The sequence below is a fragment of the Benincasa hispida genome, chromosome 3 (assembly GCF_009727055.1).
Source record: "Benincasa hispida cultivar B227 chromosome 3, ASM972705v1, whole genome shotgun sequence".
In the NCBI taxonomy this organism is placed as follows: Eukaryota; Viridiplantae; Streptophyta; class Magnoliopsida; order Cucurbitales; family Cucurbitaceae; genus Benincasa; species Benincasa hispida.
In genome coordinates this window covers 34640095-34663650 of record NC_052351.1, presented here as the reverse complement: position 1 = coordinate 34663650, position 23556 = coordinate 34640095, and the positions used below count along the sequence as shown (strand labels likewise).

The window sequence follows — 23556 nt, the reverse complement described above, 5'->3', positions numbered from 1 at the left end:
GAAAACAGGGTGAGCTTGCTAGCCCAGTGAGTGACTTAAGAAAGGTAGTTGATTCTCATGCAAAATTCCAAAAAAGAGTTTAACTAAAATATAAACTTTCAACAGTACCTTGTACCACAGTATAAACATTTTCCAAGCATAAAGTATATAAAGTTGTTTTAATCATGAAACAGTAAAACTGTTTCTCAGTTGAGAATAACCCCACTGTGGGTACAATCCTAACACCAACTGCTAGTCAAGAGAGAAATTTTCTTGCTCAATCTCTGACTCTAACTACCTACGTGCACATGGCCATAATTAAGTACCGTCATACCTTAGGTACTTCTGCTCAAATACCTTCTCAAATGTCCTTCAGTATTGAGCTACTAGAATACCTTCTCAAATGTCCTTCAGTATCCGATTGGTTTGGTACCTTCTAAAACGTCCTTCAGTACCAATAGATACCTTCTCAAATGTACTTTAGTATCTAGTTGAGTAGATACATTCTTAAATGTCCTTCGGTATCATGTTTTAAGAAAACTAGTCATAAATGACTTTCTTTAAAGCATGTAAAGTATAACACATATAAAAACATAGTTTTAAAGATACTAATGCATGCTGGGTATATTTAACACATATAAATAACTTTTCAACAAACTTCCCACACATGCATGCATTTAAAATATAACTCATGGTTTGCTCGGAAATCACTTTGTAAAACTAGTTGGCATGAGAATAATCTTCTTTAAAACATGCTTTCTATAAAACACTGTAATTCAAACATTTTAGTTGAAATGTTTTAGTCACTCACCTCGATCTCTTAGGAACTTTTCACTCTAGTAGTTCCTTTTCTATCTCGGGCTCCCTTTTTCACCCCTAGAATCCATATTCAATTTACAGCTCAGATTACTCATAGTTTTAAACCTTATTTTTAGATACTTCCTTCTACAAACATATTCTAAAATTTCTTAGGAAGCTTATCCTAAAATTGGAGCTCAGAAATCTTCGTGGTTTGGCCGAAATCTCAAAATCTTCAAGACTGCCCAAGCTTATCCGACAGCCTGACCCTTTTGTATTCTTCTCAGTTTTCAGCCTGATACCTTCGAGCTTTTTCTTTGGAAGTCCTACCCTGAAAACTAGACTTCCAGAGCTTTCATATGGCTTTAGAATCACTCCAAACGAACTTATAAATTGGGAGAACTTCTCGTCCAAAGTTGATGCTTCTTTCCAAACTTCACTGTCCAATGCGTCCTCTTTGAAATTCTATGACCAACATATGGATTTTGGTTTCAACGTAAGGTTTGCTCAACTCTCCTACTCTTTTTACTTTATTTTGAATTGTGATCTGAAAATGAAGTCTTCTGGCCCTATTTATAGGCATCTAAACCTTCTCCAAAGTCGATACCACCTACTTGGCTGCATGTCCAAGTGTTTCTCTCTCACACTACCAACACATATTTTTGATAAGTGCAATCTAAGTGTCTTTCTCCCATGTAGCCAATGCATGAGCTTCCAATCTGATGCAACCACCTCAAATTCTTAAGGCTTAAGGCTTCCTCTCAAGAAGACACATGGTTTGATGACGTTTTCTAGGTGATCTCATCCTTTATATGCATCTAACTCTTGGATGTTTCAATGCATAGTCCATACTCAATGCATAGTCTATAATCAACACAAAGCAAGCTAACTTACTACCATCGAAACCCAACTTAGCCATCGTAAGAGCCAGCCATCACCAACGCATAGGATGGCCGCTCATCCTCGACGCATGGCTCACTAGGTAGGCGCACTTGGCACGGGCGCATGTTGTTTGGCATAGGCACTGGCCGATCGACGCATGGGCGTGCTGAATAGGCTGGCTGCTCGATGCATGGGCGTGCTGCATAGGCTGGCCATCGCTCGCTTGCTCGACCGCATGGACGTGCTCGACGCATTGATGCTCAGCAGGTGCTTTGACGCATGGGCATGGACGTTCGACAGGGTGCTCGTTGCATAGGCATGGCTGCTCGACGCATAGCAGAGGCGCTTGGTTGACCGCTGGATGCATTGGGCAAGGGTGTTGTGCATCGACCGCTCGACGCATGGGTTGCCTTCCAACGCATGTCTTGCCTACCCTTTTGCCTTCCAACGCATCACCTCCATCTTTCTTCCTTCAGCCGCATGCCATCACCAACAACCCTTCCAATGCATCAACACAACCTTCTAACGCATCAACACACAATTTTTATACTTAGCCAAAATTTTCAAGTTTTTCCCAAAAGTCAAGTTTTCAAATTTCCTCTTTTCTTCTAATTTCCACCCTTTTCTCTACCATTCCATACTAGTTTCCTCACTAGTCTCAATAGGAAACATACTCAAGTAGAGAAATTAGGATTCGGGATTCACAAGATGGCTGCAATTGGAGAAGCACTGGGATCGACATCCAATGTCCAAGCAGATTTGAATCAAAATCAAAGAGAGAGATTCAATTTTCTCATTTTTATTTTTCAAACCATTCAATTCAATTTTCACTTCACAAGATAAAAATTTGAATTGATTATTCTCTTTTTTTAAGAAATGTAATTCTTTCATTCAAAGCACATTTCTCGTAATCACAAAATTTACCTACATGCAAAACGTCATTAGTAGCTCTCTTTTTCAAACAATCATTTCATTTATCAAAAATTTATTTTCATTAGATAATGCCTTAAATTTCTTTGATAGTTTTAGATATTTAGAGCTAACTTTTTCTAAATCACGTTGCATACTTTCAAATGCACCATATAGCTCATCATAAGATAGAGATTTGTGACTGACCTCATGTTTATTGGTTTTATCATCGGTGTCGTTTTTCGAATGAGCCATCAAGCACAAAGAGGATTTACCACATTTTTCTTTCTCTTACCTTATGGATTTTTCCTTGATTTTGAGAATTATAATTCTCCTTCACATCAAATAAATCATTAGTAGTACAACAAGAAATTTCTACATTATACATATTATCAAGAAAATTTCAAATTTCAAATGTCATATGCATAATCAAAATGTAAAATTGTATCACATATTTTTCTATCTAATGCACAATATATGATATTTATAGCTTTGGCATTAAAAGTAAGCAACTCGTTATTCAATTCCAATTTAGCCAAATCATTCTCACATACATACAAAATGTTAAAATTCATAACAAGCCTAAATGTTTTCATTTTGTTTTTCTATACATCACAATTTCTATTTTCATCAAAGTATGGGAGTTTATCAATAGAATCACCATTTAAAGTTGCTATAGCTCTAGCAATTAAGCTTTTCAAAATATTAATAATGTTTTTAAAAATAATTTACGTGGAAGAGCTCCTTGCTCGGATACCAATTATAGAAGTGAGAAACTCAAACAATGGGTATCAATAAAAAATAATTTATGAAGATATTTATCCAAACAAGTGAGCATCCAACTCTGGTACTAATTATAGGATGAGTATGGCAACCTATGAAGCACAGATATTGTTGGATCGGTAACAGCACACAACGAAAGGGAACTGGATCCATAAACACTCTAATTCATTAATTTTGGCAGAAACATGCTTAAACAGAGTATAATGGGTTTCAAGAACATACCTTTGAAAAACCGTTGAAATCTCTATTTCCAGCTGCAAATTCCTCCAAATATTTGTGTAGACCACCACAAGATCTTCCTTACTATTCTCTTGGTGCTCTAGATATTTAAATGGCTAGTTCAAAGTATAGAAAGTTTAAAGATTTCTAGATCTGACTGTTAACAAAGAGCTGTTGAAACAGGTCAAATGTGTCTTGCTCAAAGAGTTGAGAGTACCTCAATATAGTGGGAGGAAAGTGTATTTCCTGGCCATTATTGAAATTAAGATACAATCCCTATATAGTATTATTCAAAAGCCTATTGTATACTAAATAATGTTTATATTGATTCTCTTGATTAAAGTGTTTGAGAATTACCTAGTAGGACTAGGAACACCAGATAACCTAGGGCAAGTGGGAGAGATATAGGGTATAGAGATACCGAATGATAAAATATGGGTATGGGATGTCCTAGTTTATTGTATTTCTCTATAAAACTCAGAAACGAGTCTTATATATTGGATATATAAGTTACCACAGTTTTAGTCTAAGTGGGAGTTTGTTGGGTTTTGTATCCTAAAACTCGTGGTATGTAAATAATGGAACTTATTCTAAAAATTCAATAAAGATGTTATTAAATAGATCTATTGCTTGGATAGAAATCCAATAAACCTGAAAGTCCCTTAGCTATTTGATGAGTACTTAAACTTTATGTGGAGACATAAAGGTGGATCAGGTTCGATTAAATAGTCAAAATGATCTATAGTATATGGATAAGGTTGAGTACCTTATTCTGGTAACACTATTGGATGCGGCCTAATCTATACTTGTTACAAGGAGTTGTAAAGTGCTACAAATGAAGTGATCCTAATTCGTTCATGTTGGACATGAGAAGTGAGGATGTCCTTGCGCAAAAGGGTTTGTACAAGATCGGACCACGAAATAAGCCACTCTTACTTTATAACGTTGTTTACTGTTTAAGACTGACTATTTCAAAGTGACGACCTAGGTAACTTGACCTTAATCCTGAGCTACCTATGAACTCGTGTTTATTCGAGATTACCCTTAGATTTGCATAGGTGAGGGTTGGCTCAAAAGCACCGGCTCAATAAGACTCCAATTTCAGGGGTAAGATTGGAATAGTAGAGAGTTGTTCCTTAAGTGCTGATTCTAGATCTTGAACAAGGGGCCCTGTCCTCTCATTGGCCCGAGAAGGACTTGGATTATTGATCCGATCACAAAAAAATTGTTCATTAGGGATCAGTGGGGACTTAAGGAACACAGATAATTTCGGGGGTAAAACAGAGTTTTGACCCAGCCGTTATTACGAACAACCTGTGAAGGGTTGACTTACTAATCATGGTTATATCGAGTGGACATAATATATCTACAGTGAAGGGAGTTCAACTATGGGCTTTAGTGGAGTGACCCATTAGTTAAGTTAGATTGGTCAGATCGGTCTATGAGTTTAGTCGATTAATCTTGGATCATTGGAGTCCATGATTTGTAGGTCCATGAGGTCCCTCTACTAGCTCGTAAACGGACAAGCTCTAAAATAACATGATAAATTAATTTGAAGTGTTCAAAAATTAAAATTAAATGAATTTGGAGAAATAATATTTAAATATGATTTAAATATTTGAAGATGAAATTGTGTAAAAATTAATTTAATATTGGATATTAAATTAATTAGAATTATTTAAATTATTTAAATAATTATTTATTAATTTTATTAGAAAATTAATTTATGAAATTAATTTGTAAAATTAATAAATTTTGAGTTTAGAAATAAAATATGATTTTAAAATCAAAATTGGATTTTGGAAATTGAAAAATTACACTAAAAATTGAATAATGAGTTTTTCAAGTTCATCTTTAACTAGCTCACAATGAAATCCACCTCTTCCTTCATTTACTCCAAGCATGAGCTGCATTCCATGCAAGAAATCTCTTTGCATGATAGTTTGTAAAATATTGAAGAGATTAGAGTGAATTAAAGATGATGAACTGATAGAATTTTTCATGAAAAATTCGGATGAAGAAGATGTTCTTCATTTTGGGTTGTAGCAATGAGCTATCTCCAAATTCCATTTGATTCTAATTTGAACACTCAAATTACCTTATCACGTTATTCTAGAGCTTATCCATTTACGAGCTAGTAGGGAGACCTCGTGGACCTACAGATCATGGGCTCCAACGATCCAAGATTAATCGATTAAACTCATTAGACTGATTTAACCTCCATTCGTTAACTAATGAGTCACTCCACTAAAACCCATAGTTGGACTTTCCTCACTGTAAATATATTATGTCCATTTGATATAACCATGATTAGTAAGTCAACCCTTCACAGGTTGTTCGTAATAACGGTTGGGTAAAAACTCTATTTTACCCCAGAAATTACTTCTTGTTCCTTAAGTCCCCACCGATCCCTTAATGAACAATTGTTTTGTGATCCGATCAACAAAACCGAGTCCCTCTCGGACCAATGAGAGGGTGGGGCACCTTGTTCAAGACCCATAATCAGCACTTAAGGGAACAACCTCTCTACTATCCCTAAAAACGGGTAGGAGTGAATTTCCTCTTGTACCCTATGTCCCCAACTATTTATCCAGTCTTACTCCTGAAATGGGAGTCTTATTGAGTCGGCGCTGTTGAGCCAACCCTCAAATCTAAGGGTAATCCCGAATAAATAGGAGTTCATAATTAGCTCAAGATTAAGGTCAAGTTACCTAAGTCATCGCTTTGAGATAGTCATTCTTAAACAGTAAATAGGGTTATAAAGTAAGAGTGACTCATTTCGTGGTTCGATCTTGTACAAACCCTTCTGTACAAGGACACCCCCACTCCTCATGTCCAACATGAACGAATTAGGATCACTTCGTTTGTTGCACTTTATAACTCCTTGTAACAACTACAGAGCAGACTACATCCAATAGTGTTACCAGAATAAGGTACCTAACCTTATCCATATATTATAGATCATTTTGACTATTTACTCGAACCTGATCTACCTTTATGTCTCCACATAAAGTTTAAGTACTCATCCAATAGTCAAGGGACTTTCAGGTTTATTGGATTTCTATCCAAGCAATAGATCTATTCAATAACACCTTTATTGAATTTTCAGAATAAGTTACATTGTTTACATACCACGAGTTTTAGGACACAAAACCCAAGAGATACTTCATGTGAGGCAAAGAATCCGTATTAGATACGTATCAGATACCGATACTTCCAGATACTTCACAGATATGACACGCAATTTGACGTATCTATTTCTACGCGTACTTTTTTTTAAAGAAAAAAGACAAGCAACTCATCTAATATTTCCCAATCTAAAACTAGACAACCTATGTAAAAAGCTCACTATTCGAGTCCAAAATTAAAAGGAAAAATAAATAAATAATGAACCAAACCCTAGACTAGAATCATCTAATCTCCATTTTCACATTTGAGTCCCTACACCAAAATATAAACCATTCGGATATCTTCATATATCTTCAATAATTCAATGAAGAAGTTCTTCGTTTATCTTCATATTCTCCCTCCTATCTTCTTCTTCTTTGCAATATGAGTAATTTTTCTATTGCATTTTATTAACTATTGTACTGCAACATCTTAGATGTTGCTTATTTTTGTATTGTATTTCAGTGTTTGTAGATTTTTTAAAGAAAAAGAAAATGTATCTTCAACGTATCAGTATACTCATTTTTAAAAAATATATATATTAAAAAAATGACACATTCTTAACGTATCCGTATCTTAGTTTTTTAGAAATTGACGAATTGCCATATCCAATCGTATCCGTATCATGTAGCCGTGTGTTTATGCTTCATATATGACAACTCTAGGGGGTGAATAGGGTTTATTCAAACTAATTAAAACTTTTTCACTAAGTGGGCCCGATTATACAAATTAACAAACTTTTTGCTAACAAGTAATTTCACTACTACAAAAACAATAATACTTGACGTTTGCAACTTTAAATTACATGACATTTTGAAAAAATGTCAAGTAATAGGTCATTTTAAAGAAAAACGTCAAGAAAATGTTAAAAAAAAAACAAGTGGTTGGCGTATTTTTTCAATTTTTTTTCATGCTGACACAATACTTGATATTTAAAAAACGTCAAGTTTAATTGTTATTTTCTTGTCATTTTTAAAACGTCAAGTATAATTTGCATTTTTAATTAATTTAGGCACTGGCTTTGTTTTATTTTCTTCTTCATCCCCGCACTCGATTTTTCTTCCGTCTACAAAATCTCCACACACCCAAAAGTTAGAGTTTATTTAGAACGCCCAAATCGACACACATGAAATCAACACACCCAAAACGCTTTCCTTCTTCCCGTGCGATTGTACCCAAAAGTTAGGGTTTGCGTAGAACCCCAAATCAACACATCCAAATCGGTCCCTTCACGCTGTGGAGAAGAGAATTTTCTGCTGGTGGTTCTACGTTGTGATTTTTCTGCCGGTGGTTCTACGCTGCCGCTGATGGTTCTATGTTGCTGCTTCGACGTGCAAACCCCCTGTAAGTTCAATTCGCACATTTCCATTTTAGTTGCTTTCTTCTTCCTAAAATCCATTGCTTTCTTCTTCCTAAAATACATTGTAGTGGTTTGACTACTCCATTAGATGTGAATTTATAAGTCCCAGCAATGAGAGTAGCATCTAAAGCGTAAACATAAATTAAACAACAGTAACAAAAAACTCTTCAACCAGATACCATCTCACAGAACAAGCAAATGCAAAAATCTTTGGAAAAAAACAAACCAAGAAGCCACATGGAACTTTATCAAACAGACCGTGGATGAAGGATGTATAGAACAGACCCTGGCCCTTGTATTTTTCATACAACTGACTCATTTCAGTGTAATTTGAATTAGTAAAGCCACTACAATGCATCAAAAACTGAAAATTAAAACTCCTAATCACTTCAATTTCATATGATTTTACTGACCCATGAATCTAACTCATCTAATTTTTACTGGGTTATTGTCCCTTTTATTTTTAATCTCGCAAAATCGTTCAACAGTTTTATAAGACAATATTTTGCATTTCTTTTATTTTTATAACCTATATATTGAGATGCATACAATGCACTTGAACTGCTTTGTGAAGGATTATGGATTGTATTTCGAAGCTAGTTGAGCTAAGCGCCTTTAATCTATCATGGCTTCTTGCTCTTTCAAATGAGCAAAATAGCAATTTAAATGAACAAATTAGTATTTGAGGGGAAAGATTTGAAGTGGACGATTGATTTGAACATTCTAACTTGGGGTTAATGGTAAAGTTCAAACCACATTTTTTTCTAAAACTTTCTGGATCCATTCGAACAACTAAACACTACATTTGACAACTAAGAAGAAATTACATTTGACAACTAAAAAATGTCAAGCAATGAAAAATTTGATCTATAATAAATGCTAATAATTTAGATACTTCACACTTAAAATAAGTTAAAAGTTCTCATATACTTGACATGGTAAATTATAGCGCGATGCTTTTAGGCATAAAAAAATTTCTCTCATTCTTTTGACGTTTTACTGATACCTGACTGCGAAAAAACATTAAGTAATATAGTTTTTGTAATAGTGTTTAATAATAAATTTATACAAATAATTTCACCTTGAATTAAACAAGAAATTAACCATCATACTTTAAAGTACAATTTTAAAATCTAATAAAAGGATTATATATATATATATATATTTATTGATTTATTTATTTAAGAACTACCCATCAAAATAATCATATATGAACAATTAAATTTAAGAACAAAAATTACAAATAATTTCAAGTAATAAAGTTAAGAACAAATTAATTGCAAAATTAAATAGGAGAGGGATAGAGACACCGGAAATTTTATAGTGGTTCGAAAAAACCGGCCTACATCCAATTCCCAAGCTTCTCTTGGTATGTTACCCACGACTAAGAATTGAATCATACGACGTGCTTTTTCTAGACGCAAGAACAAACCCGATCATTTTCACAGTTGAGGATCAAATCGTTAAGACTCATTTTTTGGGATTAAGAGCAACCATTACAATAATTTGGAAAAATAAATAGTACACTCGACAAACTCTTTAAAAGAGTGATTTTACAAATTTAGCTCTCAATGAATCAATTCTCACAATATAAAATATCTCTCGCAAGAAGATGAAAAGAATAAAATTGAAACTTAGAGAGAGAATAACAATGGTGGCTGTGAGTTATGGAAGATTAAAAAATAATGTATTGTTGTATTAATTTGGAGAAGAAGATGTGTTTAAATAGAGAAGGAGGATGGTGAAATCCAAATTTAATTTGGGCCATTGGATATTGGTAAAAGAAAATTGAATGGTGGAGATTTAAATTCAACTGACACAAACAAAAAATAATATAATGATGTATATCTTTTAAAATCATTTGCAAAAAAAGCAAATGAACATCGTGTCCAAAACTAACACAAACATAAAATAATATTAAATTCATTTTTTTAAAAATCCAATTAAAAAATTAAAAGTCTATTGTGTGTCATTTCTCCATTGCACATCTCAATTAGTCCACTTTGATGAAAAAATTTGCCACATCATCTGGAGATTTTTCTGTTAAGCTTGTTTTGACCGTATCTTCTCCGTTTGAACTCCGATTTGAGCTATTCAAATTATGTTTGATTTTTCTTTCCGATCTCTACGCAATAGATACTTCAAAATACTAAAATTGTTAATGAACAAAAACATATTTGTTATCATCAAAATATTAATTAATTTGAGATTAAGAATTAAAGAAGTTGCCTCTATCTTGGTTTACATTTGGCAAAAAAAGTAATGTGATTTGTCAAAATTAACTTTAACTCCTGAAGCATCTTCAAACTTCTGAAAAATATACTTCAAGGTCGAAAATTCTTTCTCCAAGGCTTTGCAAAAAACTAGAATGGTCATTAGCAAATAATAAGAAAGGGATGACAGGGCTTGACGATTTGATAGTAAGAATTCGTTAGGACAAAAATTAAAACCTAAAAGGTGTGGTAGGGACTCGGAAAGAAAACTAAGACCATATGATGCCACATCGTTTCTGGTCACACCACCACTCATTGTCCATATAAAATTTTGATAAATCTCTCTTTTAAGATAGTTTTGAAACATCTATAAAAAAATAATATTTTATTTGATATTGAAAGAATAGAACATATTATTTAAAACAAATGACAAAGTTCAAAGATAATTTCATTTTATACTTTAGCCTTGTTTTTGTTAATGCCTTAAACTAGAGTTTTTTTTTTTTTTTTTTTTTTAAATAATATTTTTTTTGTAAGAATGACCATATCTCCGTTACATTGATGACTTGAATTTTGAAAATAATAGATATTAACTTTTTCCTAAGTCACATATCATTTAGATCACGCTCGCTACTTTCTCTATCCTTCTTGTTCACTCTCATTTCTCATCCTTGCGCTCGCTTTGCCTTATTCCCTTTTTCTCCCTTGCGTTTCTTCCTTCTTCTCTTCCTCTCTCGCTTGGGGTTGTGACCATCGTCCGACCGTTTATCACCTGCTTCGACAAATGCTCACACTCATGCTTTAGGCTATGAATTGATCATTTATCACTCACTTTGACGAACCCTCACGCTCGTGCTTCTAGGAGCCTTCCAACTATTTATCGCGAGCATGAGGATTGAAGGAGAAACACAAAGATTTGCTCTTCTTCTAGTGTTTGAAGAGGAGAAAGAAAAACATGAGTGTTAAGATCTAAGGGAGGAGCGCAAGCGAGAGAGACAGAGAAATTAGCGAGATCTATATGGTATGGTATGCAATGTAAGCAAAAGATAATATTCATTATTTTCAAAATTCGAGTCACTCAACATTAGTGTAGCGTAAATTGGGTCATTCATAAAATTAAATTAAAAACAAAAACCCTCAAACTACAATTACAAGCTCAAAATTATTCCAACCCACCTTTTGACTATGTTTGTGAGTGATTTTGGCCATGTCAAAATTATTTTATTATTACTATTTATATAAAAAGTTGATGTTTCCTAACGACAACTATATAAATTTGATTTTTCTAGAAAAATCTGAAATCACTACAAATTAATTATTCGAAGTATCAATTGGTTGGTGATTTGATTGGAGATGATAATCAAGGAATGGTTCCCTCCGAATACATTCTAATTTTATTTTAGATTTTGAGATACCATATTTGTCCTGCATATTTAAGGATATAATTCAACCCTAATTCATTTCTTCCTTCTCTTCTAGCGGTAGTGGCTTCTCTTTTATATCAACTGCAATCACTCTTCTAAGTACATGTTTATGAGTGATTTTAAAATGATCAAAATCACTTTTATCGTATTCAAAATCATTCTAAAACATACATTTAATCAACCAAAATCAACTCCATATTTAATTTTATACTGTTAAATACATTTTTATATTATTAAAATTGATTTGAATAATTAAAAACAATTTTTAAATGATTTTGAAAATTAAAAATGATTATAATCAATTTTTTAATTGCTTCCCAACATGTCATAAATCTCATTTACCAATGGGGGCACATAAGAGAACATTGTTTGTAGACTTTACTTTGCATCCTATTTAACTCGGTCATTCCCTTAAAAGCTAGTTGTTTTGTGCTCAATCTGGCACTTAAAGCAATTTTAACAAATGTCTCTTTGCTATCAAAAGGCTTTGGAGTCCGTCACTTGTTGTTTGCCATTCAATGACTATCTTGTTGAAATGCATTACTCTGAAGATTAAACAATTTTGCCTCCCAAAATTGTAATTAAGAGTCCGTTTTGATTGACTTGAGAAAAAAATATTTTTAAAAAATTCATTTCTATTTAAACATTTTTAACAAAAATCATTAAAAATACATTAGAAAAGCTATTTTGAGTGGTTGTAAAATTTTCCAATTTTTTTCAAAATAACTTATTTTTTAATTAAACACTTGAAAATGCATTCCTAACCTACTCTATGCATCATTTCTTCAATTATATTGGAAAAAATTGATTAAAAGATAAATTCTGTTAAAAATGATTTTTTTCCCCCACTTTTTAAAACTTAAGAATTTATCTCATCGTCGAACAATTTTACAAAATTATCTTTATCTCTTCTTCTAGTGCTCTTCTTATCCGAAGTGACCAACTTCAACAAGACCATGCACTAGTTTCAACGAGTCCACACGAGTAGTTCCAACCATTTTCTTCTTCCTCTCTCTGTTCAGTTTGTATTGCAGAGCGAAAAATTACATTCTATCTATGCAAAACTTTTTTTAATAATTTCACTCGAATCTGATTTGGCTCATCATCGGGCGAACCCATTTTATCTTTGACATTTTTTATGTGTAATTCGGCTGACTGCTACTAGCCTCATGGGCTGTTATTTGTAATGACAGTTCGTCTTCTTCGTATGGTCTTCGAGATATCTCAATCTTCTGCACTTCTTTACAGGCATGGCTTCCACTTAGTACCCTCCATAAGGCTTTTCTCTAACTTCAAACCCAAAACCCAATCGTCCACGAACTTACCTAAACCTCCAAAACTATTGGACCTCATTTCTCCAAAGGGAAATTTCGCCAATGAAAATCGCCAAACCCATCTTCGCCTCATTCAGGACTTTTTACAAACAGATTCGGATCAATGTCGATCTCAGACCCTTTCCGACGGTTTTGATTCTCATTCAATTGTTCCATCCAAGGATTCCTCCTCTGTTCTTTATCAAGAACGTGAATCTGGTCATTGGGATCTGCAATTATTCGCAGGAAGATTTAAATTTGATGCGAACGATATATCCAGCGTTTTGAGTTTGTGCAGTTCTCAGCTCAATCTTCGTGGTGGAATTCAGTATCATTCTGTGGCGATACGAACTGGGTTTATTGCTAATGTGTATGTAGGAAGTTCGCTGGTGAGTTTATACGGGAAATGTGGGGAGCTGAGTAATGCATATCAGGTGTTTGAAGAAATGCCTGTGAGAAATGTTGTGTCATGGACAGCCATTATTTCTGGGTTTGCTGTGGAATGGCATGTTGATATGTGCTTGAAGCTTTTTCAACAGATGAAAAGAATGGCATTGCAACCCAATGAATTTACTTTTGCCACCATATTGAGCGCTTGCACTGGCAGTGGAGCCCTTGGATTAGGAAGAAGCCTCCACTGTCAAACATTCAAAATGGGCTTTGATTCTTATCTCCATGTTGCAAATGCTTTGATCTCAATGTACTGTAAATGTGGAGCTCTTAACTTTGCATTATACATATTTGAAGCCATGGAAGTCAAAGACATTGTTTCATGGAATTCCATGATTGCAGGTTATGCTCAGCATGGACTTTCTCTGCAAGCCATTGATCTTTATATAACAATGAGGAAGCAGAAGCAAGTGGAAGCCGATGCCATCACTTTCCTTGGTGTTCTGTCCTCATGTAGACATGCAGGGCTTGTGGAAGAGGGCAAATACTACTTCAATCTTATGGTCGAGCTCGGTGTGAAACCAGAATTGGATCATTATGCATGTGTTATCGATCTGCTTGGCCGAGCTGGACTACTAAAAGAGGCTCAAAACTTCATTGAGGAGATGCCCATATCTCCCAATTCAATTGTTTGGGGATCACTTCTCTCTGCTTGCAGGCTTCATGGGAATGTCTGGATAGGATTGAAGGCTGCAGAGAGTAGATTGTTGTTGCAACCCGATTGCGCATCGACACACTTGCAAATGGCTAATCTGTATGCAAAAGCAGGGTACTTGAATGATGCTGCAAGATTGAGGAAGATGATGAAAGACAAAGGGCTGAAGACTACACCTGGATACAGCTGGATTGAGATTCAGAATAAAGTTTACAGATTCAAAGCAGAAGATAAGTCAAACCCTGTAATGGTTGAGATTCTCGGTCTCATGGATGGCATAATGAATCACATGAGATTTATAGGATATTTTCATGAAGTGGAGGACGAAGTTGATGATATTTTCCTAGCAACATCCTGAAAGCTGAAACTTGTTTGTTTATTTCTTCCGAAGATAACTTGAAATGTAGGGTTGATTATGCCATGAAGGTTATTTATAGATGACTTATACAAATTTTGTCAATATAAGAATATTATTTTTTAAATGTCTCAGAAAAAATTGGTTATTCATCTTTAGACCTTAATAAAGTTTTGATTAAATAACAAGTTTAGGTTTATATCATTTTGGTCCGTAAACTTTAAGGAGTGTTTAATAAGTTTTAACTTTCAATTTTGTTAAGGACTTCATCTTTAGACTTTAAAAGGTGTAGAATCCGTCATTAAGCATTCAATTTTTATGTCTAATAGTTTTTTTTTTTTTTTTTTAATTTTTTTTAATTTTTATTTTTAAATATCATGCCTAATAACTTCTTGACTTGATATTTTCTAAAAATTTACAAATATGCAAGACAAGAAATTGAGAAAAATTATAGTTTCATTGGACATAAAATTTTAATGCGTGGGATTTGAGGTTAGTGAGAGGATATTATTATGAAACTTACCGGTGAAGATATCACCAAAAGTCTTCTTAACCTAAAAAGGTAAAAACTATTGTTGCTCCAACGACCAAAAATTACTTCTCTTGCTGTTGTCAAGAGCTTGGTAGGATGGGGTCTTCTGACGTTTGAAGTTTCGTAGGGGAGAGCTCCTTCCCACAAAAAGGTCAATTTCTTACCTTTGAAGCCGATGATGATAATTTTAATTAGATTTGATTTTGGTTTGTTTCACATGCTTCAGATGTGTTCGTATTTCGTCCTTTTTTTAAAAAAAAAAAATGTGTTGGATCTATTATTTCTTCGCTTGCATACTTCAGATTTGTTCTTACTTTGGTTTTGACTTTTCCAGATATGCTTTGTTCTTATTTTGCCTTCCTTTGAATGTGTTGGATCTTTTCCTAATTTGTTTTGGGTTGCATGTTTCAATCTGATTTGCTTTCGTGATTTTTTTACTTTTGAATATGTTCTTCTTGGTTTTGGTTTGCATTCTTTGGATTTATTCTTATTTTGCCTTCCCTCGAACGTGTTGGATTTTTTTGTTATTAATTTGGTTTTGGATTGCATGTTTCAGATCTGATATGCTTTTGTGATTCTTTTTTTATATTTCAGATTTGTTCTTCTTGCTTTGGTTTGCATTTTTTGGTTTTGTTCTTACTAGTCATCGTTTTTTAGGTCGATGATGAGAAATCTTTTTTCCAAATATATAATTATTTGATATTTTTGTCTACATAGATTTGTTTTTCACTAGTTACAACTGACTTTTCTTTCATGGAAAAAAGAATTGTTTTTAATTACATATGTTTCATTTTTTTTCTTTGCTAAATATTTTTTAAAAACTTATAAATTTGCCTCTTCATTGCTATTCTCTTTCTTTGTTAAACATGTGTATGTTTGCCAACTAAAACTTGTTTGATGATGTATTTATCGATTCATCTAATTTTGTATTTGAGGCCTCTTTAGTTTTAGAAATTTTTGTATTTTGTATTTTATGTAATATGTTTTGGTGTGATTGTAACTCACTTCTGCTTTTTGGATTTATTTCATTAGAATTGTTGGTGTATACTTATGTTTGTGTTATGATTATGGATGGGAAGGATCGGTGAGGTTGACTCTGTTCATAATTCTTTCATCCTTTTGCATGTTTTATTATTATGAGCAAATCACTCCTTTTGTATGATTTAGCCATCATCTTCGGCAGAGATAGAGCCACCGAGGGATGGCTACCACACCAGTCGAGATTGGAACAAAGCATGCAGTGGATGAGGAGCATGAGGATTTAAATAATCAGTCTCCAAATTTTGAAAATTTCTACATTTCGAATCCACCAGTGGTTAATTCACCTATGTCAGAAGACCAGCTTTCGACCACACCAAGCAGTAGAGCAGGTGGGAGTAGTGCATCGAGTAGGGGTAGGAGGGCTCAATCATCACTTGGAGACTACACTGTCGTGATACGAGAGGGTTCTTAGCTCACTGCACAATCTATTCAAGATATTGGACAATGACCTATTCTGAAAGATGAATTGGCAAGGCATAGTCGCATAGAATTGTATACTGAGTTGCAGTCAATCCATGGAGTATCCATGCAGGACGGCCTAGTGGTGGCACGATTATTACATGCAGATCATACATTATTGAGCCACTTCATGGACTTTTCCAGCCCAATAGAAGTATAATTATTGCATGGAGGTCCTTGGGCAACATCCAAATCAACAACCTTGACCCCACTTTATTGAACTATGGATTTGACAGTTCCACTTGTGAACCATTTGCTATAACTATCTTCTTTTGTATGGAGTACCCATGGCAAAAAATTGACAAAAAAGACCATTTGGGGATTTGACTTTGTATTTTGACATCTTTTTGAAAAAAAAAAGTTTTTTTTTACTCATTTGATGATGAAAATGATGTAAGCATGGGAAATTTTTTATGTACAATTATTCTTTTACCATCCTTTATTAAATTCTCACTTTTAAATTCAATAATCAACCTACCAAATTAATTGTTATACAACCCACAAAAAAAAAAAAAAAAAAACCTTTTTTTTAAGATACTTGGTTGGCCTTCACTAGGTCTTCATTGGGTACAATGGAAATGGATTGAAATTACCCGAGCGAACTTCATGGGATAGGAATCGGGTAAACGAATATGAGTGTTATTTGACTGGGTAAGAGGAGGGACACGGTGTGAGCCTGACCGGGGGTATGGGGGTATGGTGCGACCATTTGAATTTTTTTTTTTTTTAAAATTTCAAAAGAAGTTATATTGAAATATAAAAAAAAAAAGAAAAAAAATGGAACAACCTTTTTTTACGATATCCAGTTCGAGCTTCAATGAGTTACAATGGAAATAGGTTGAAATTATCTAGGCGGGCTTCATGAGATAGAAAATGGGGAACGAACGAGGAAGATGTTTGACTAGGTTTAGATGAGGGACAAGATATGGGCCGGTCGGGGTATGGAGGTATGGAGCGACCCGGCCAGGCCGTGTGCTAGGACATGGCCTAGTCGGGGGTCGATAAAGGTAACCCCGGCCCGATCGAGGGTATGGGAGTATGAAGTGTATGCTTATGTTTTTGGACCTAGTGTTGTACCCGACGGTGTACGATTAGGTAAAGTTGTTGTTGTTGTTGTTCTTTTTAAATAGTTTTATTTTTTATTTTACTTTTTTCTTAAACTACACTAATACGTTTTCTTATAAAATTGTAGGAAAATGCCTCTCGTTTTGGATTGTTTCGACGACGTTTGAATAAAGGGAAAAATATTACGATGGAGGAGAGTTGCAGGGGGTTTGACTAGAGATTGGAACGAAGTATAATGGAATTCATGACGAAAGTTTATAGGATTAGCGGTAGAAAATTCAATTGAGTATAATCTTGTTATAAGATGTATACTTCAATTGAGGTCAAAACCTCTACATTGTATTTGAAATGATAAAAAGATCAAAACACATTTCTTCACATGAGAAGAGGTCTCAAATAATACCTCTTTACGTATCTATGCTTCCAAAGTTGTTCAAGTAATCAAGAGTTTCATCCAAACAATCAATTATCCGACGAATTGAAGAAATATTCCTTCAACATTTAGGAAACTAAATGACATGCAAGATGGAGTCAAGACAGTCCATTGTCCCCTACATATTTAACCTACACTTAACTCCGTTGCCTAGTAATTATAGGTAGAAAGAAAATTTTACGTTTTTTTTAAAATATATTGGTTGTCGTTGATTTTGGCTCAATAATATCCAGTGACTAGCTCAGTTGGAATATCATAATAAACTTCCATGACCTAATCCTTATTTTGCATGAACCCGATCGATGAACTGGTGCTTGCCATGCATGAACCCAATCGAAACTTAGTGTAATTTTATATGTTTTACTTGACTCAGCCGGGAATTGGCACCTACATGCACGAATCTGACCGGGAATTGTGTGCATTTTGTATGTTTTTCATGAACCCGACCGAGAATTAGCACCTACATGCATGAATTTGGCCAAGAATTGTGTGCATTTTGTATGTTTTGGATGAACCTGGTCGGGAATTATGTGCATTTTATATGTTTTACACGAACCCAACCGATAATGGTGTGCATTTTGTATGTTTTGCATGAACCTGACTGGGAATTGATACCTACATTCATGAACTCGATCGAGAATTATGTGCATGTTGTATGTTTTGCATGAACCTGGCTAGGAATTGGCACCTACATGCATGAACCTAGCCTGGAATTGAGTGTACTTTGCATGTTTTACATAACACAAACTTCTTAACAAAAAAACCATATTAAGCCAACTATAGAGTTTCATCACTTGAACCATTAGTTACATAAAAGTTTATAAACTTCTAAAACAATGCTCTATTTGCCCAAATCTAAATGTCATATTGTCTACGAAAATATGTCATCCTATCTTGTGTTACGGTGTCCATTTTGGACCCAGTTACATCCTATTCGAAAAATTTACACGTTAACATACCACAATTACCACTCTCATATTGCTGAGGCACAAAATCATCTCGGCGTAGACTCCATCTATCCACTAGAAGATTATTAGACTCCATTATTGCACCAACAAAGAGAAAACAAGGAAAATTTTCACACATTGATCTCATTTCACATTCCAAGTCTGCATTCGAATGTAATCCAATCAATGAATCAAACACGATTAATTCTCTAACCTGGAAGTCCGCATAAATATGTCGAGAATAGCCTAGACTCGCAGTTTGTAAATGTTATTAACATATTCTATTTATCAATAAAAATGTTGTTGAGTTTTTTTATTCAATAAATTACTATTGATATTGCATCCTTCCATGAAAATCCAATAAAAAAATCCATGACATAAGTAGGATCAAGTTATAGTATATAGCCTAAATGGTCTATAAATATATGGATGAAATTGTAGATGCGGCCCATTTTGTATGCTGATACAAATGATGTGATCCACAAATCATTCTTGTAGAGACATGTGAGTGGAGGCATCCTATGCAATGAGTTTGCATAAGACTGGACCTCGAAATAGTCACTTTTCTTTATAGTGGTCGTTTATTGTTAAAACTAACTATTTTAAACTAAAATAACTTAGGGTGACTTGATCTTAATCTTGAGCTAAATATGAACTCTTGTTTATTCGGAATTATCCTTTGATCGGCATAGGTGAGAGTAGTCCAACAACATTGCTCAATAAGCCTCCCATTTTGGGGATAAGATCGGATAGATAGTTGGGGACATAGCTATGCAAGAGGAATTCACTCCTACCCAACGTAGGGTTAGCAGATAGGTTGTTCTCTTAAGTGCTAATGTCTATTCTTGAACAACGAGGCCCACCATCTCTTGGTAGAGAGGGACATGATTTATAAGTTGTATTATAAATCAATGGTCAATAGAGGGTCAGTGGGAGCTTAAGGAGCAAGATGTATTTACAAGAGTAAAACGGTAATTTTGACCTAGTTGTAAATATGAATGACCTGTGAAAGATCGACTTACTGATTATGGTTAAAATGGACAAAAATATATCTACAGTGAGGAGAGTGCAACTATTGAGTTATAGTAGTATGTCTTAATAGTTAACGAATAGTAATTAATTTGGTTTAAAGAGTTCAACCAATTAATTACAAATCGTTAGAGCTCATGATTTGTAGTTGGATTAATGAATTGAGTATTTTAGAGGAGATTTGAAATTAGGGTTATGAATTTGAAATGTTCAAATTCAATTTAGGGTTTCAGTTAATTGTATTCGATACAATTGAAATGTTTAATTTTATCAAAATTAAACGAATTTGGAGAATCAATTAATATTTAAATTATGATTTAAATGTTAATTACATGAAATTGATTTGATTATAGTAGAATTGGTGTTTTATTAATTTAATATTAAGATAGTAAATTAATTAAATTAGTTTTATTAATTAATTGAATTAATTATAAAAACTAAAATTTAAATAAATAAGTTATTTAAATACAAAAATTATTTTAATCAATTTGATTGATTAAATTAAAATAACATTAAAATAGTCATAGTGGATTTTTCCAAAATTTGAAAAATCCACTAGGTTGATTAAGGAGCTTAATCACCCAGTTCCACTTTGATTTCAATAAATTTCTGAATCAGGTGCTGGCTGCCATGTACTCCATCTCCATGCATGTATTTGAGCATATAAATTGAAGCTCAATGTTGAGAAATCAACATGCATGCTGAGACTTACACCAAAAGGCTGCTGAAATAGAAACCCATCTATCCTCTCTTAAATTCACCTAAATTCAGCTCAATTCGAGTGTTTCCACCACACAATCCTCACTTGAGATTAGTAGAGAAGATCTTGGTGGTGGCCTACTAGAAGGTTCAAGCTCAAATTCGTGGATTTCTTTTTGAATTAGTGGAGTGTTCATCAAAGGTATTGTATAACTCAAGCTCATTTATAATATAGTTATGAGTAGCATGTTTTAAACTCAAATTAATTTTAGTTAGAGTGCTTATTGATTCTAATTTCTTCTGTTGTATATTATCTAACTCTATCAAAACAAGCACCTAGTGAATCCCAGAAAGATTGAAAGGCATGTTGTAACGACCCGACCCCTAGGACTTAGGTTAGGCCGTTACTAAAATGAATGCATGCATAGAATTTAAGACGATGCTCAGTTATGTTGAAATAAATGTTAAATAGACAAGAGAAGTTCAAAAGCCATTTATTAAATGCAATTGTTAAAACAATAATAGGATACCCATAATTCGTAAAGGCTATTAAATGTATATAAAAGAAACAATCCTTGATAATAAGTTCCAAATAGTAAACCTAAACATTAAGGGAAAAATAAGGACTCTAAATTTCATGATGCGGAAGCGTAAAAACTAGTCCCAGTGGCACGATCACAAATTCCGCTGCGCCATCGCTGGTGCATCTCTACCCTCACCTGAAAACATCAACATAAAACAAAGAATGAGTATGAAATACTCAATAAGTAACCCTACCACTAGGGTCAGGCTAGACATCTATGTCCTCTAGATGCCTATTTCTAGTGGAACATATAAACTGCTCTAGGCCTCATGGGATACATATATACATGAAAAACTTATTTCCATCCTACTGTAGTTGAGTATGTCCACTACCTCTAGTAAGTCCCGTAGGACCCACAACCTCTGGTGAATCCCGAAGGAAACACAATCTCTTACATACGCATGGTTATGCATACACCTCTTTCGTATAAACATAAACCCACTTAATGTGTACCTCTTTCGTACACATGGTTACGTATACACCTCTTTCGTATATACACAACCCACTGAAGGTGTACCTCTTTCGTACACCTAGTTAAGTATATACCTCTTTTGTATACACCTAACCTACTAAGTATGTACCTCTTTCGTACATCTAATTATGTATACACCTATTTCGTATACACATAATCCACTGAGCATGTACCTCTTTCGTACACCCCAGACTCTCTCTATAAATGTAGGGGTGGTACCTCTTTCGTACACATGGTTAGGCATACACCTCTTTCGTATACACAAAACCCACTGAGTACGTACCTCTTTCGTACACCCCAGTGCCCTCTAGGTATGTATCACTTTCATATACACCAGCCCTAGTACATCTCTTTCATGTACTAGCACCTTTGGACGTGCATTACTTTCATGCAGTCACATAGTCTAGAAAGGAAAAGGGGGTTTTATCTAACTTCATATTACATATAACATTCACCTAATCATAAATCCTCTAAAATCTCCTCTTCGTCAACCTCATGTTAATTAACCTCAACATACATATTTAATCTAGTTTTAAATGAATCAACTGTAGCACATCACTTTCATGCACTAAATCATGTAAACAATGTAGTCTTCGGGATTTCGTAATATATATCATACAATCTACCCATTCTCATAATAAATCGCATAACTATATAAATCCACAAATGTCTAATGCTCATCTAGCTTTAAGGCACTCTAATAGGAGTGCTACTTAACTCAAAATTTAAGGGTCATGCTCAATCATCATTTACTATAACTCATAAAATTCCAAATTGAGCTAAAAAATAATGATATTCTGATATATTACCACATGCTCATATGTCCTTCATAAGCAGCCCATTCAATCTCAAAACAATCAAAATTAATCAAAGAAAAACTACTATAGGATACTCAATGTTAAATCTACAGTGTATCGCCTGGCACAAAAGTGATTCCAATAGTAAGATTACTTACCTTAGAGTTTGAGCTCAAACGAAACAAATTTATCTCCTTCCTTGCTTAAAAGAATTTTGAATCGAACCCTAAGTGAAAATCAAAATTAAACTCCAATACTAAGAATATAACCCAAATAAAAAATCCACATCAATACCTCCAAAACACTTACTCGAAGTGTTTGCTCAAGTCGAACTACAATCAAGTTTCAGACACGAAATTGACTGTAGATACACGCCAAAACGAAGGGTGTTAAGAACCCAATTAAACTCACCAATTGCTCACAATCCTTGCTTGACGGCGACTCGAAACGACCCAATCTCCAATCCAAACTTCGATCACACTGAATCGTCAACCAAAAATATCGAAACTTAATACGCATCCAAGATATCCAAAACCCATCGTAAAAAAAAATGAACGAATAACTTACCACTAACTCTAATGTTCTGGCACTATAGATGACTAGGAACTTGGCGACTTCAAAACTCAAGGTTGGGCGTCGATGGATTCAACGATGGCTGGGGCTCGAGTTCGTTGTCGCCGTTCATCTAAGGCAGCGGCGAACCCGGCACGAAGCAGAAACGAGCAGCACCCCAACAGCGACGACAAGCGGACTGGGGCTTGTACGTGTGACTCCAGACCGTCGACGCGAGGAAAGAGGCGAACGCAACTAAACCCTGGGGTGGGGGTCATTCGGCGGCAGGCGGCGACGATTGTGTCACGATCGGTTAGGGTTTTTTCTCAAGGGAGGGGGGACACGGTAAGGAGATAAGAACGAGGAGGAGGGTTTTTTTTCTATATAAAAATAAAAAAATAATAAGTTAATAATAAAACTTTAAAACTTAAAAAAAAGA

At 34.3% G+C, this 23556-nt stretch overlaps 1 protein-coding gene and 1 long non-coding RNA gene across 3 annotated transcripts; one reads left to right on the top strand and one right to left on the bottom strand.

The window, feature by feature from the left end:
- Positions 1-7769: 7769 nt before the first annotated feature.
- LOC120072841 (pentatricopeptide repeat-containing protein At2g37320) lies at positions 7770-14782 on the top strand. Of its 2 annotated transcripts, none has more exons than XM_039025359.1 (2): positions 7770-8082; positions 12984-14782. In XM_039025359.1, the coding sequence occupies exons 1-2, from the start codon at positions 8054-8056 to the stop codon at positions 14509-14511; spliced, it is 1557 nt and encodes a 518-aa protein (XP_038881287.1). In that variant the 5' UTR covers positions 7770-8053; the 3' UTR covers positions 14512-14782. The 2 variants fall into 2 exon arrangements, with proteins under 2 accessions (XP_038881287.1, XP_038881286.1); XM_039025358.1 differs by having other exon boundaries at positions 12929-14781.
- Positions 14783-21186: 6404 nt separating this feature from the next.
- On the bottom strand, positions 21187-23267 carry LOC120073786. Its single transcript, XR_005480799.1, has 3 exons — positions 23133-23267; positions 22724-23045; positions 21187-21432 (listed from the first exon to the last, which is right to left on the bottom strand). It is a non-coding gene; the product is annotated as an uncharacterized LOC120073786 (long non-coding RNA).
- Between the last annotated feature and the right edge of the window lie 289 nt (positions 23268-23556).

Bases quoted from the DNA above. Each gene is read 5' to 3' on its own strand.
- LOC120072841 (XM_039025358.1), top strand. From the start codon at position 8,046: ATGGTTCTATGTTGCTGCTTCGACGTGCAAACCCCCT. The intron at 8,083-12,928 runs GTAAGTTCAATT...TTGTAATGACAG, and splicing joins CTTCGACGTGCAAACCCCCT to TTCGTCTTCTTCGTATGGTC.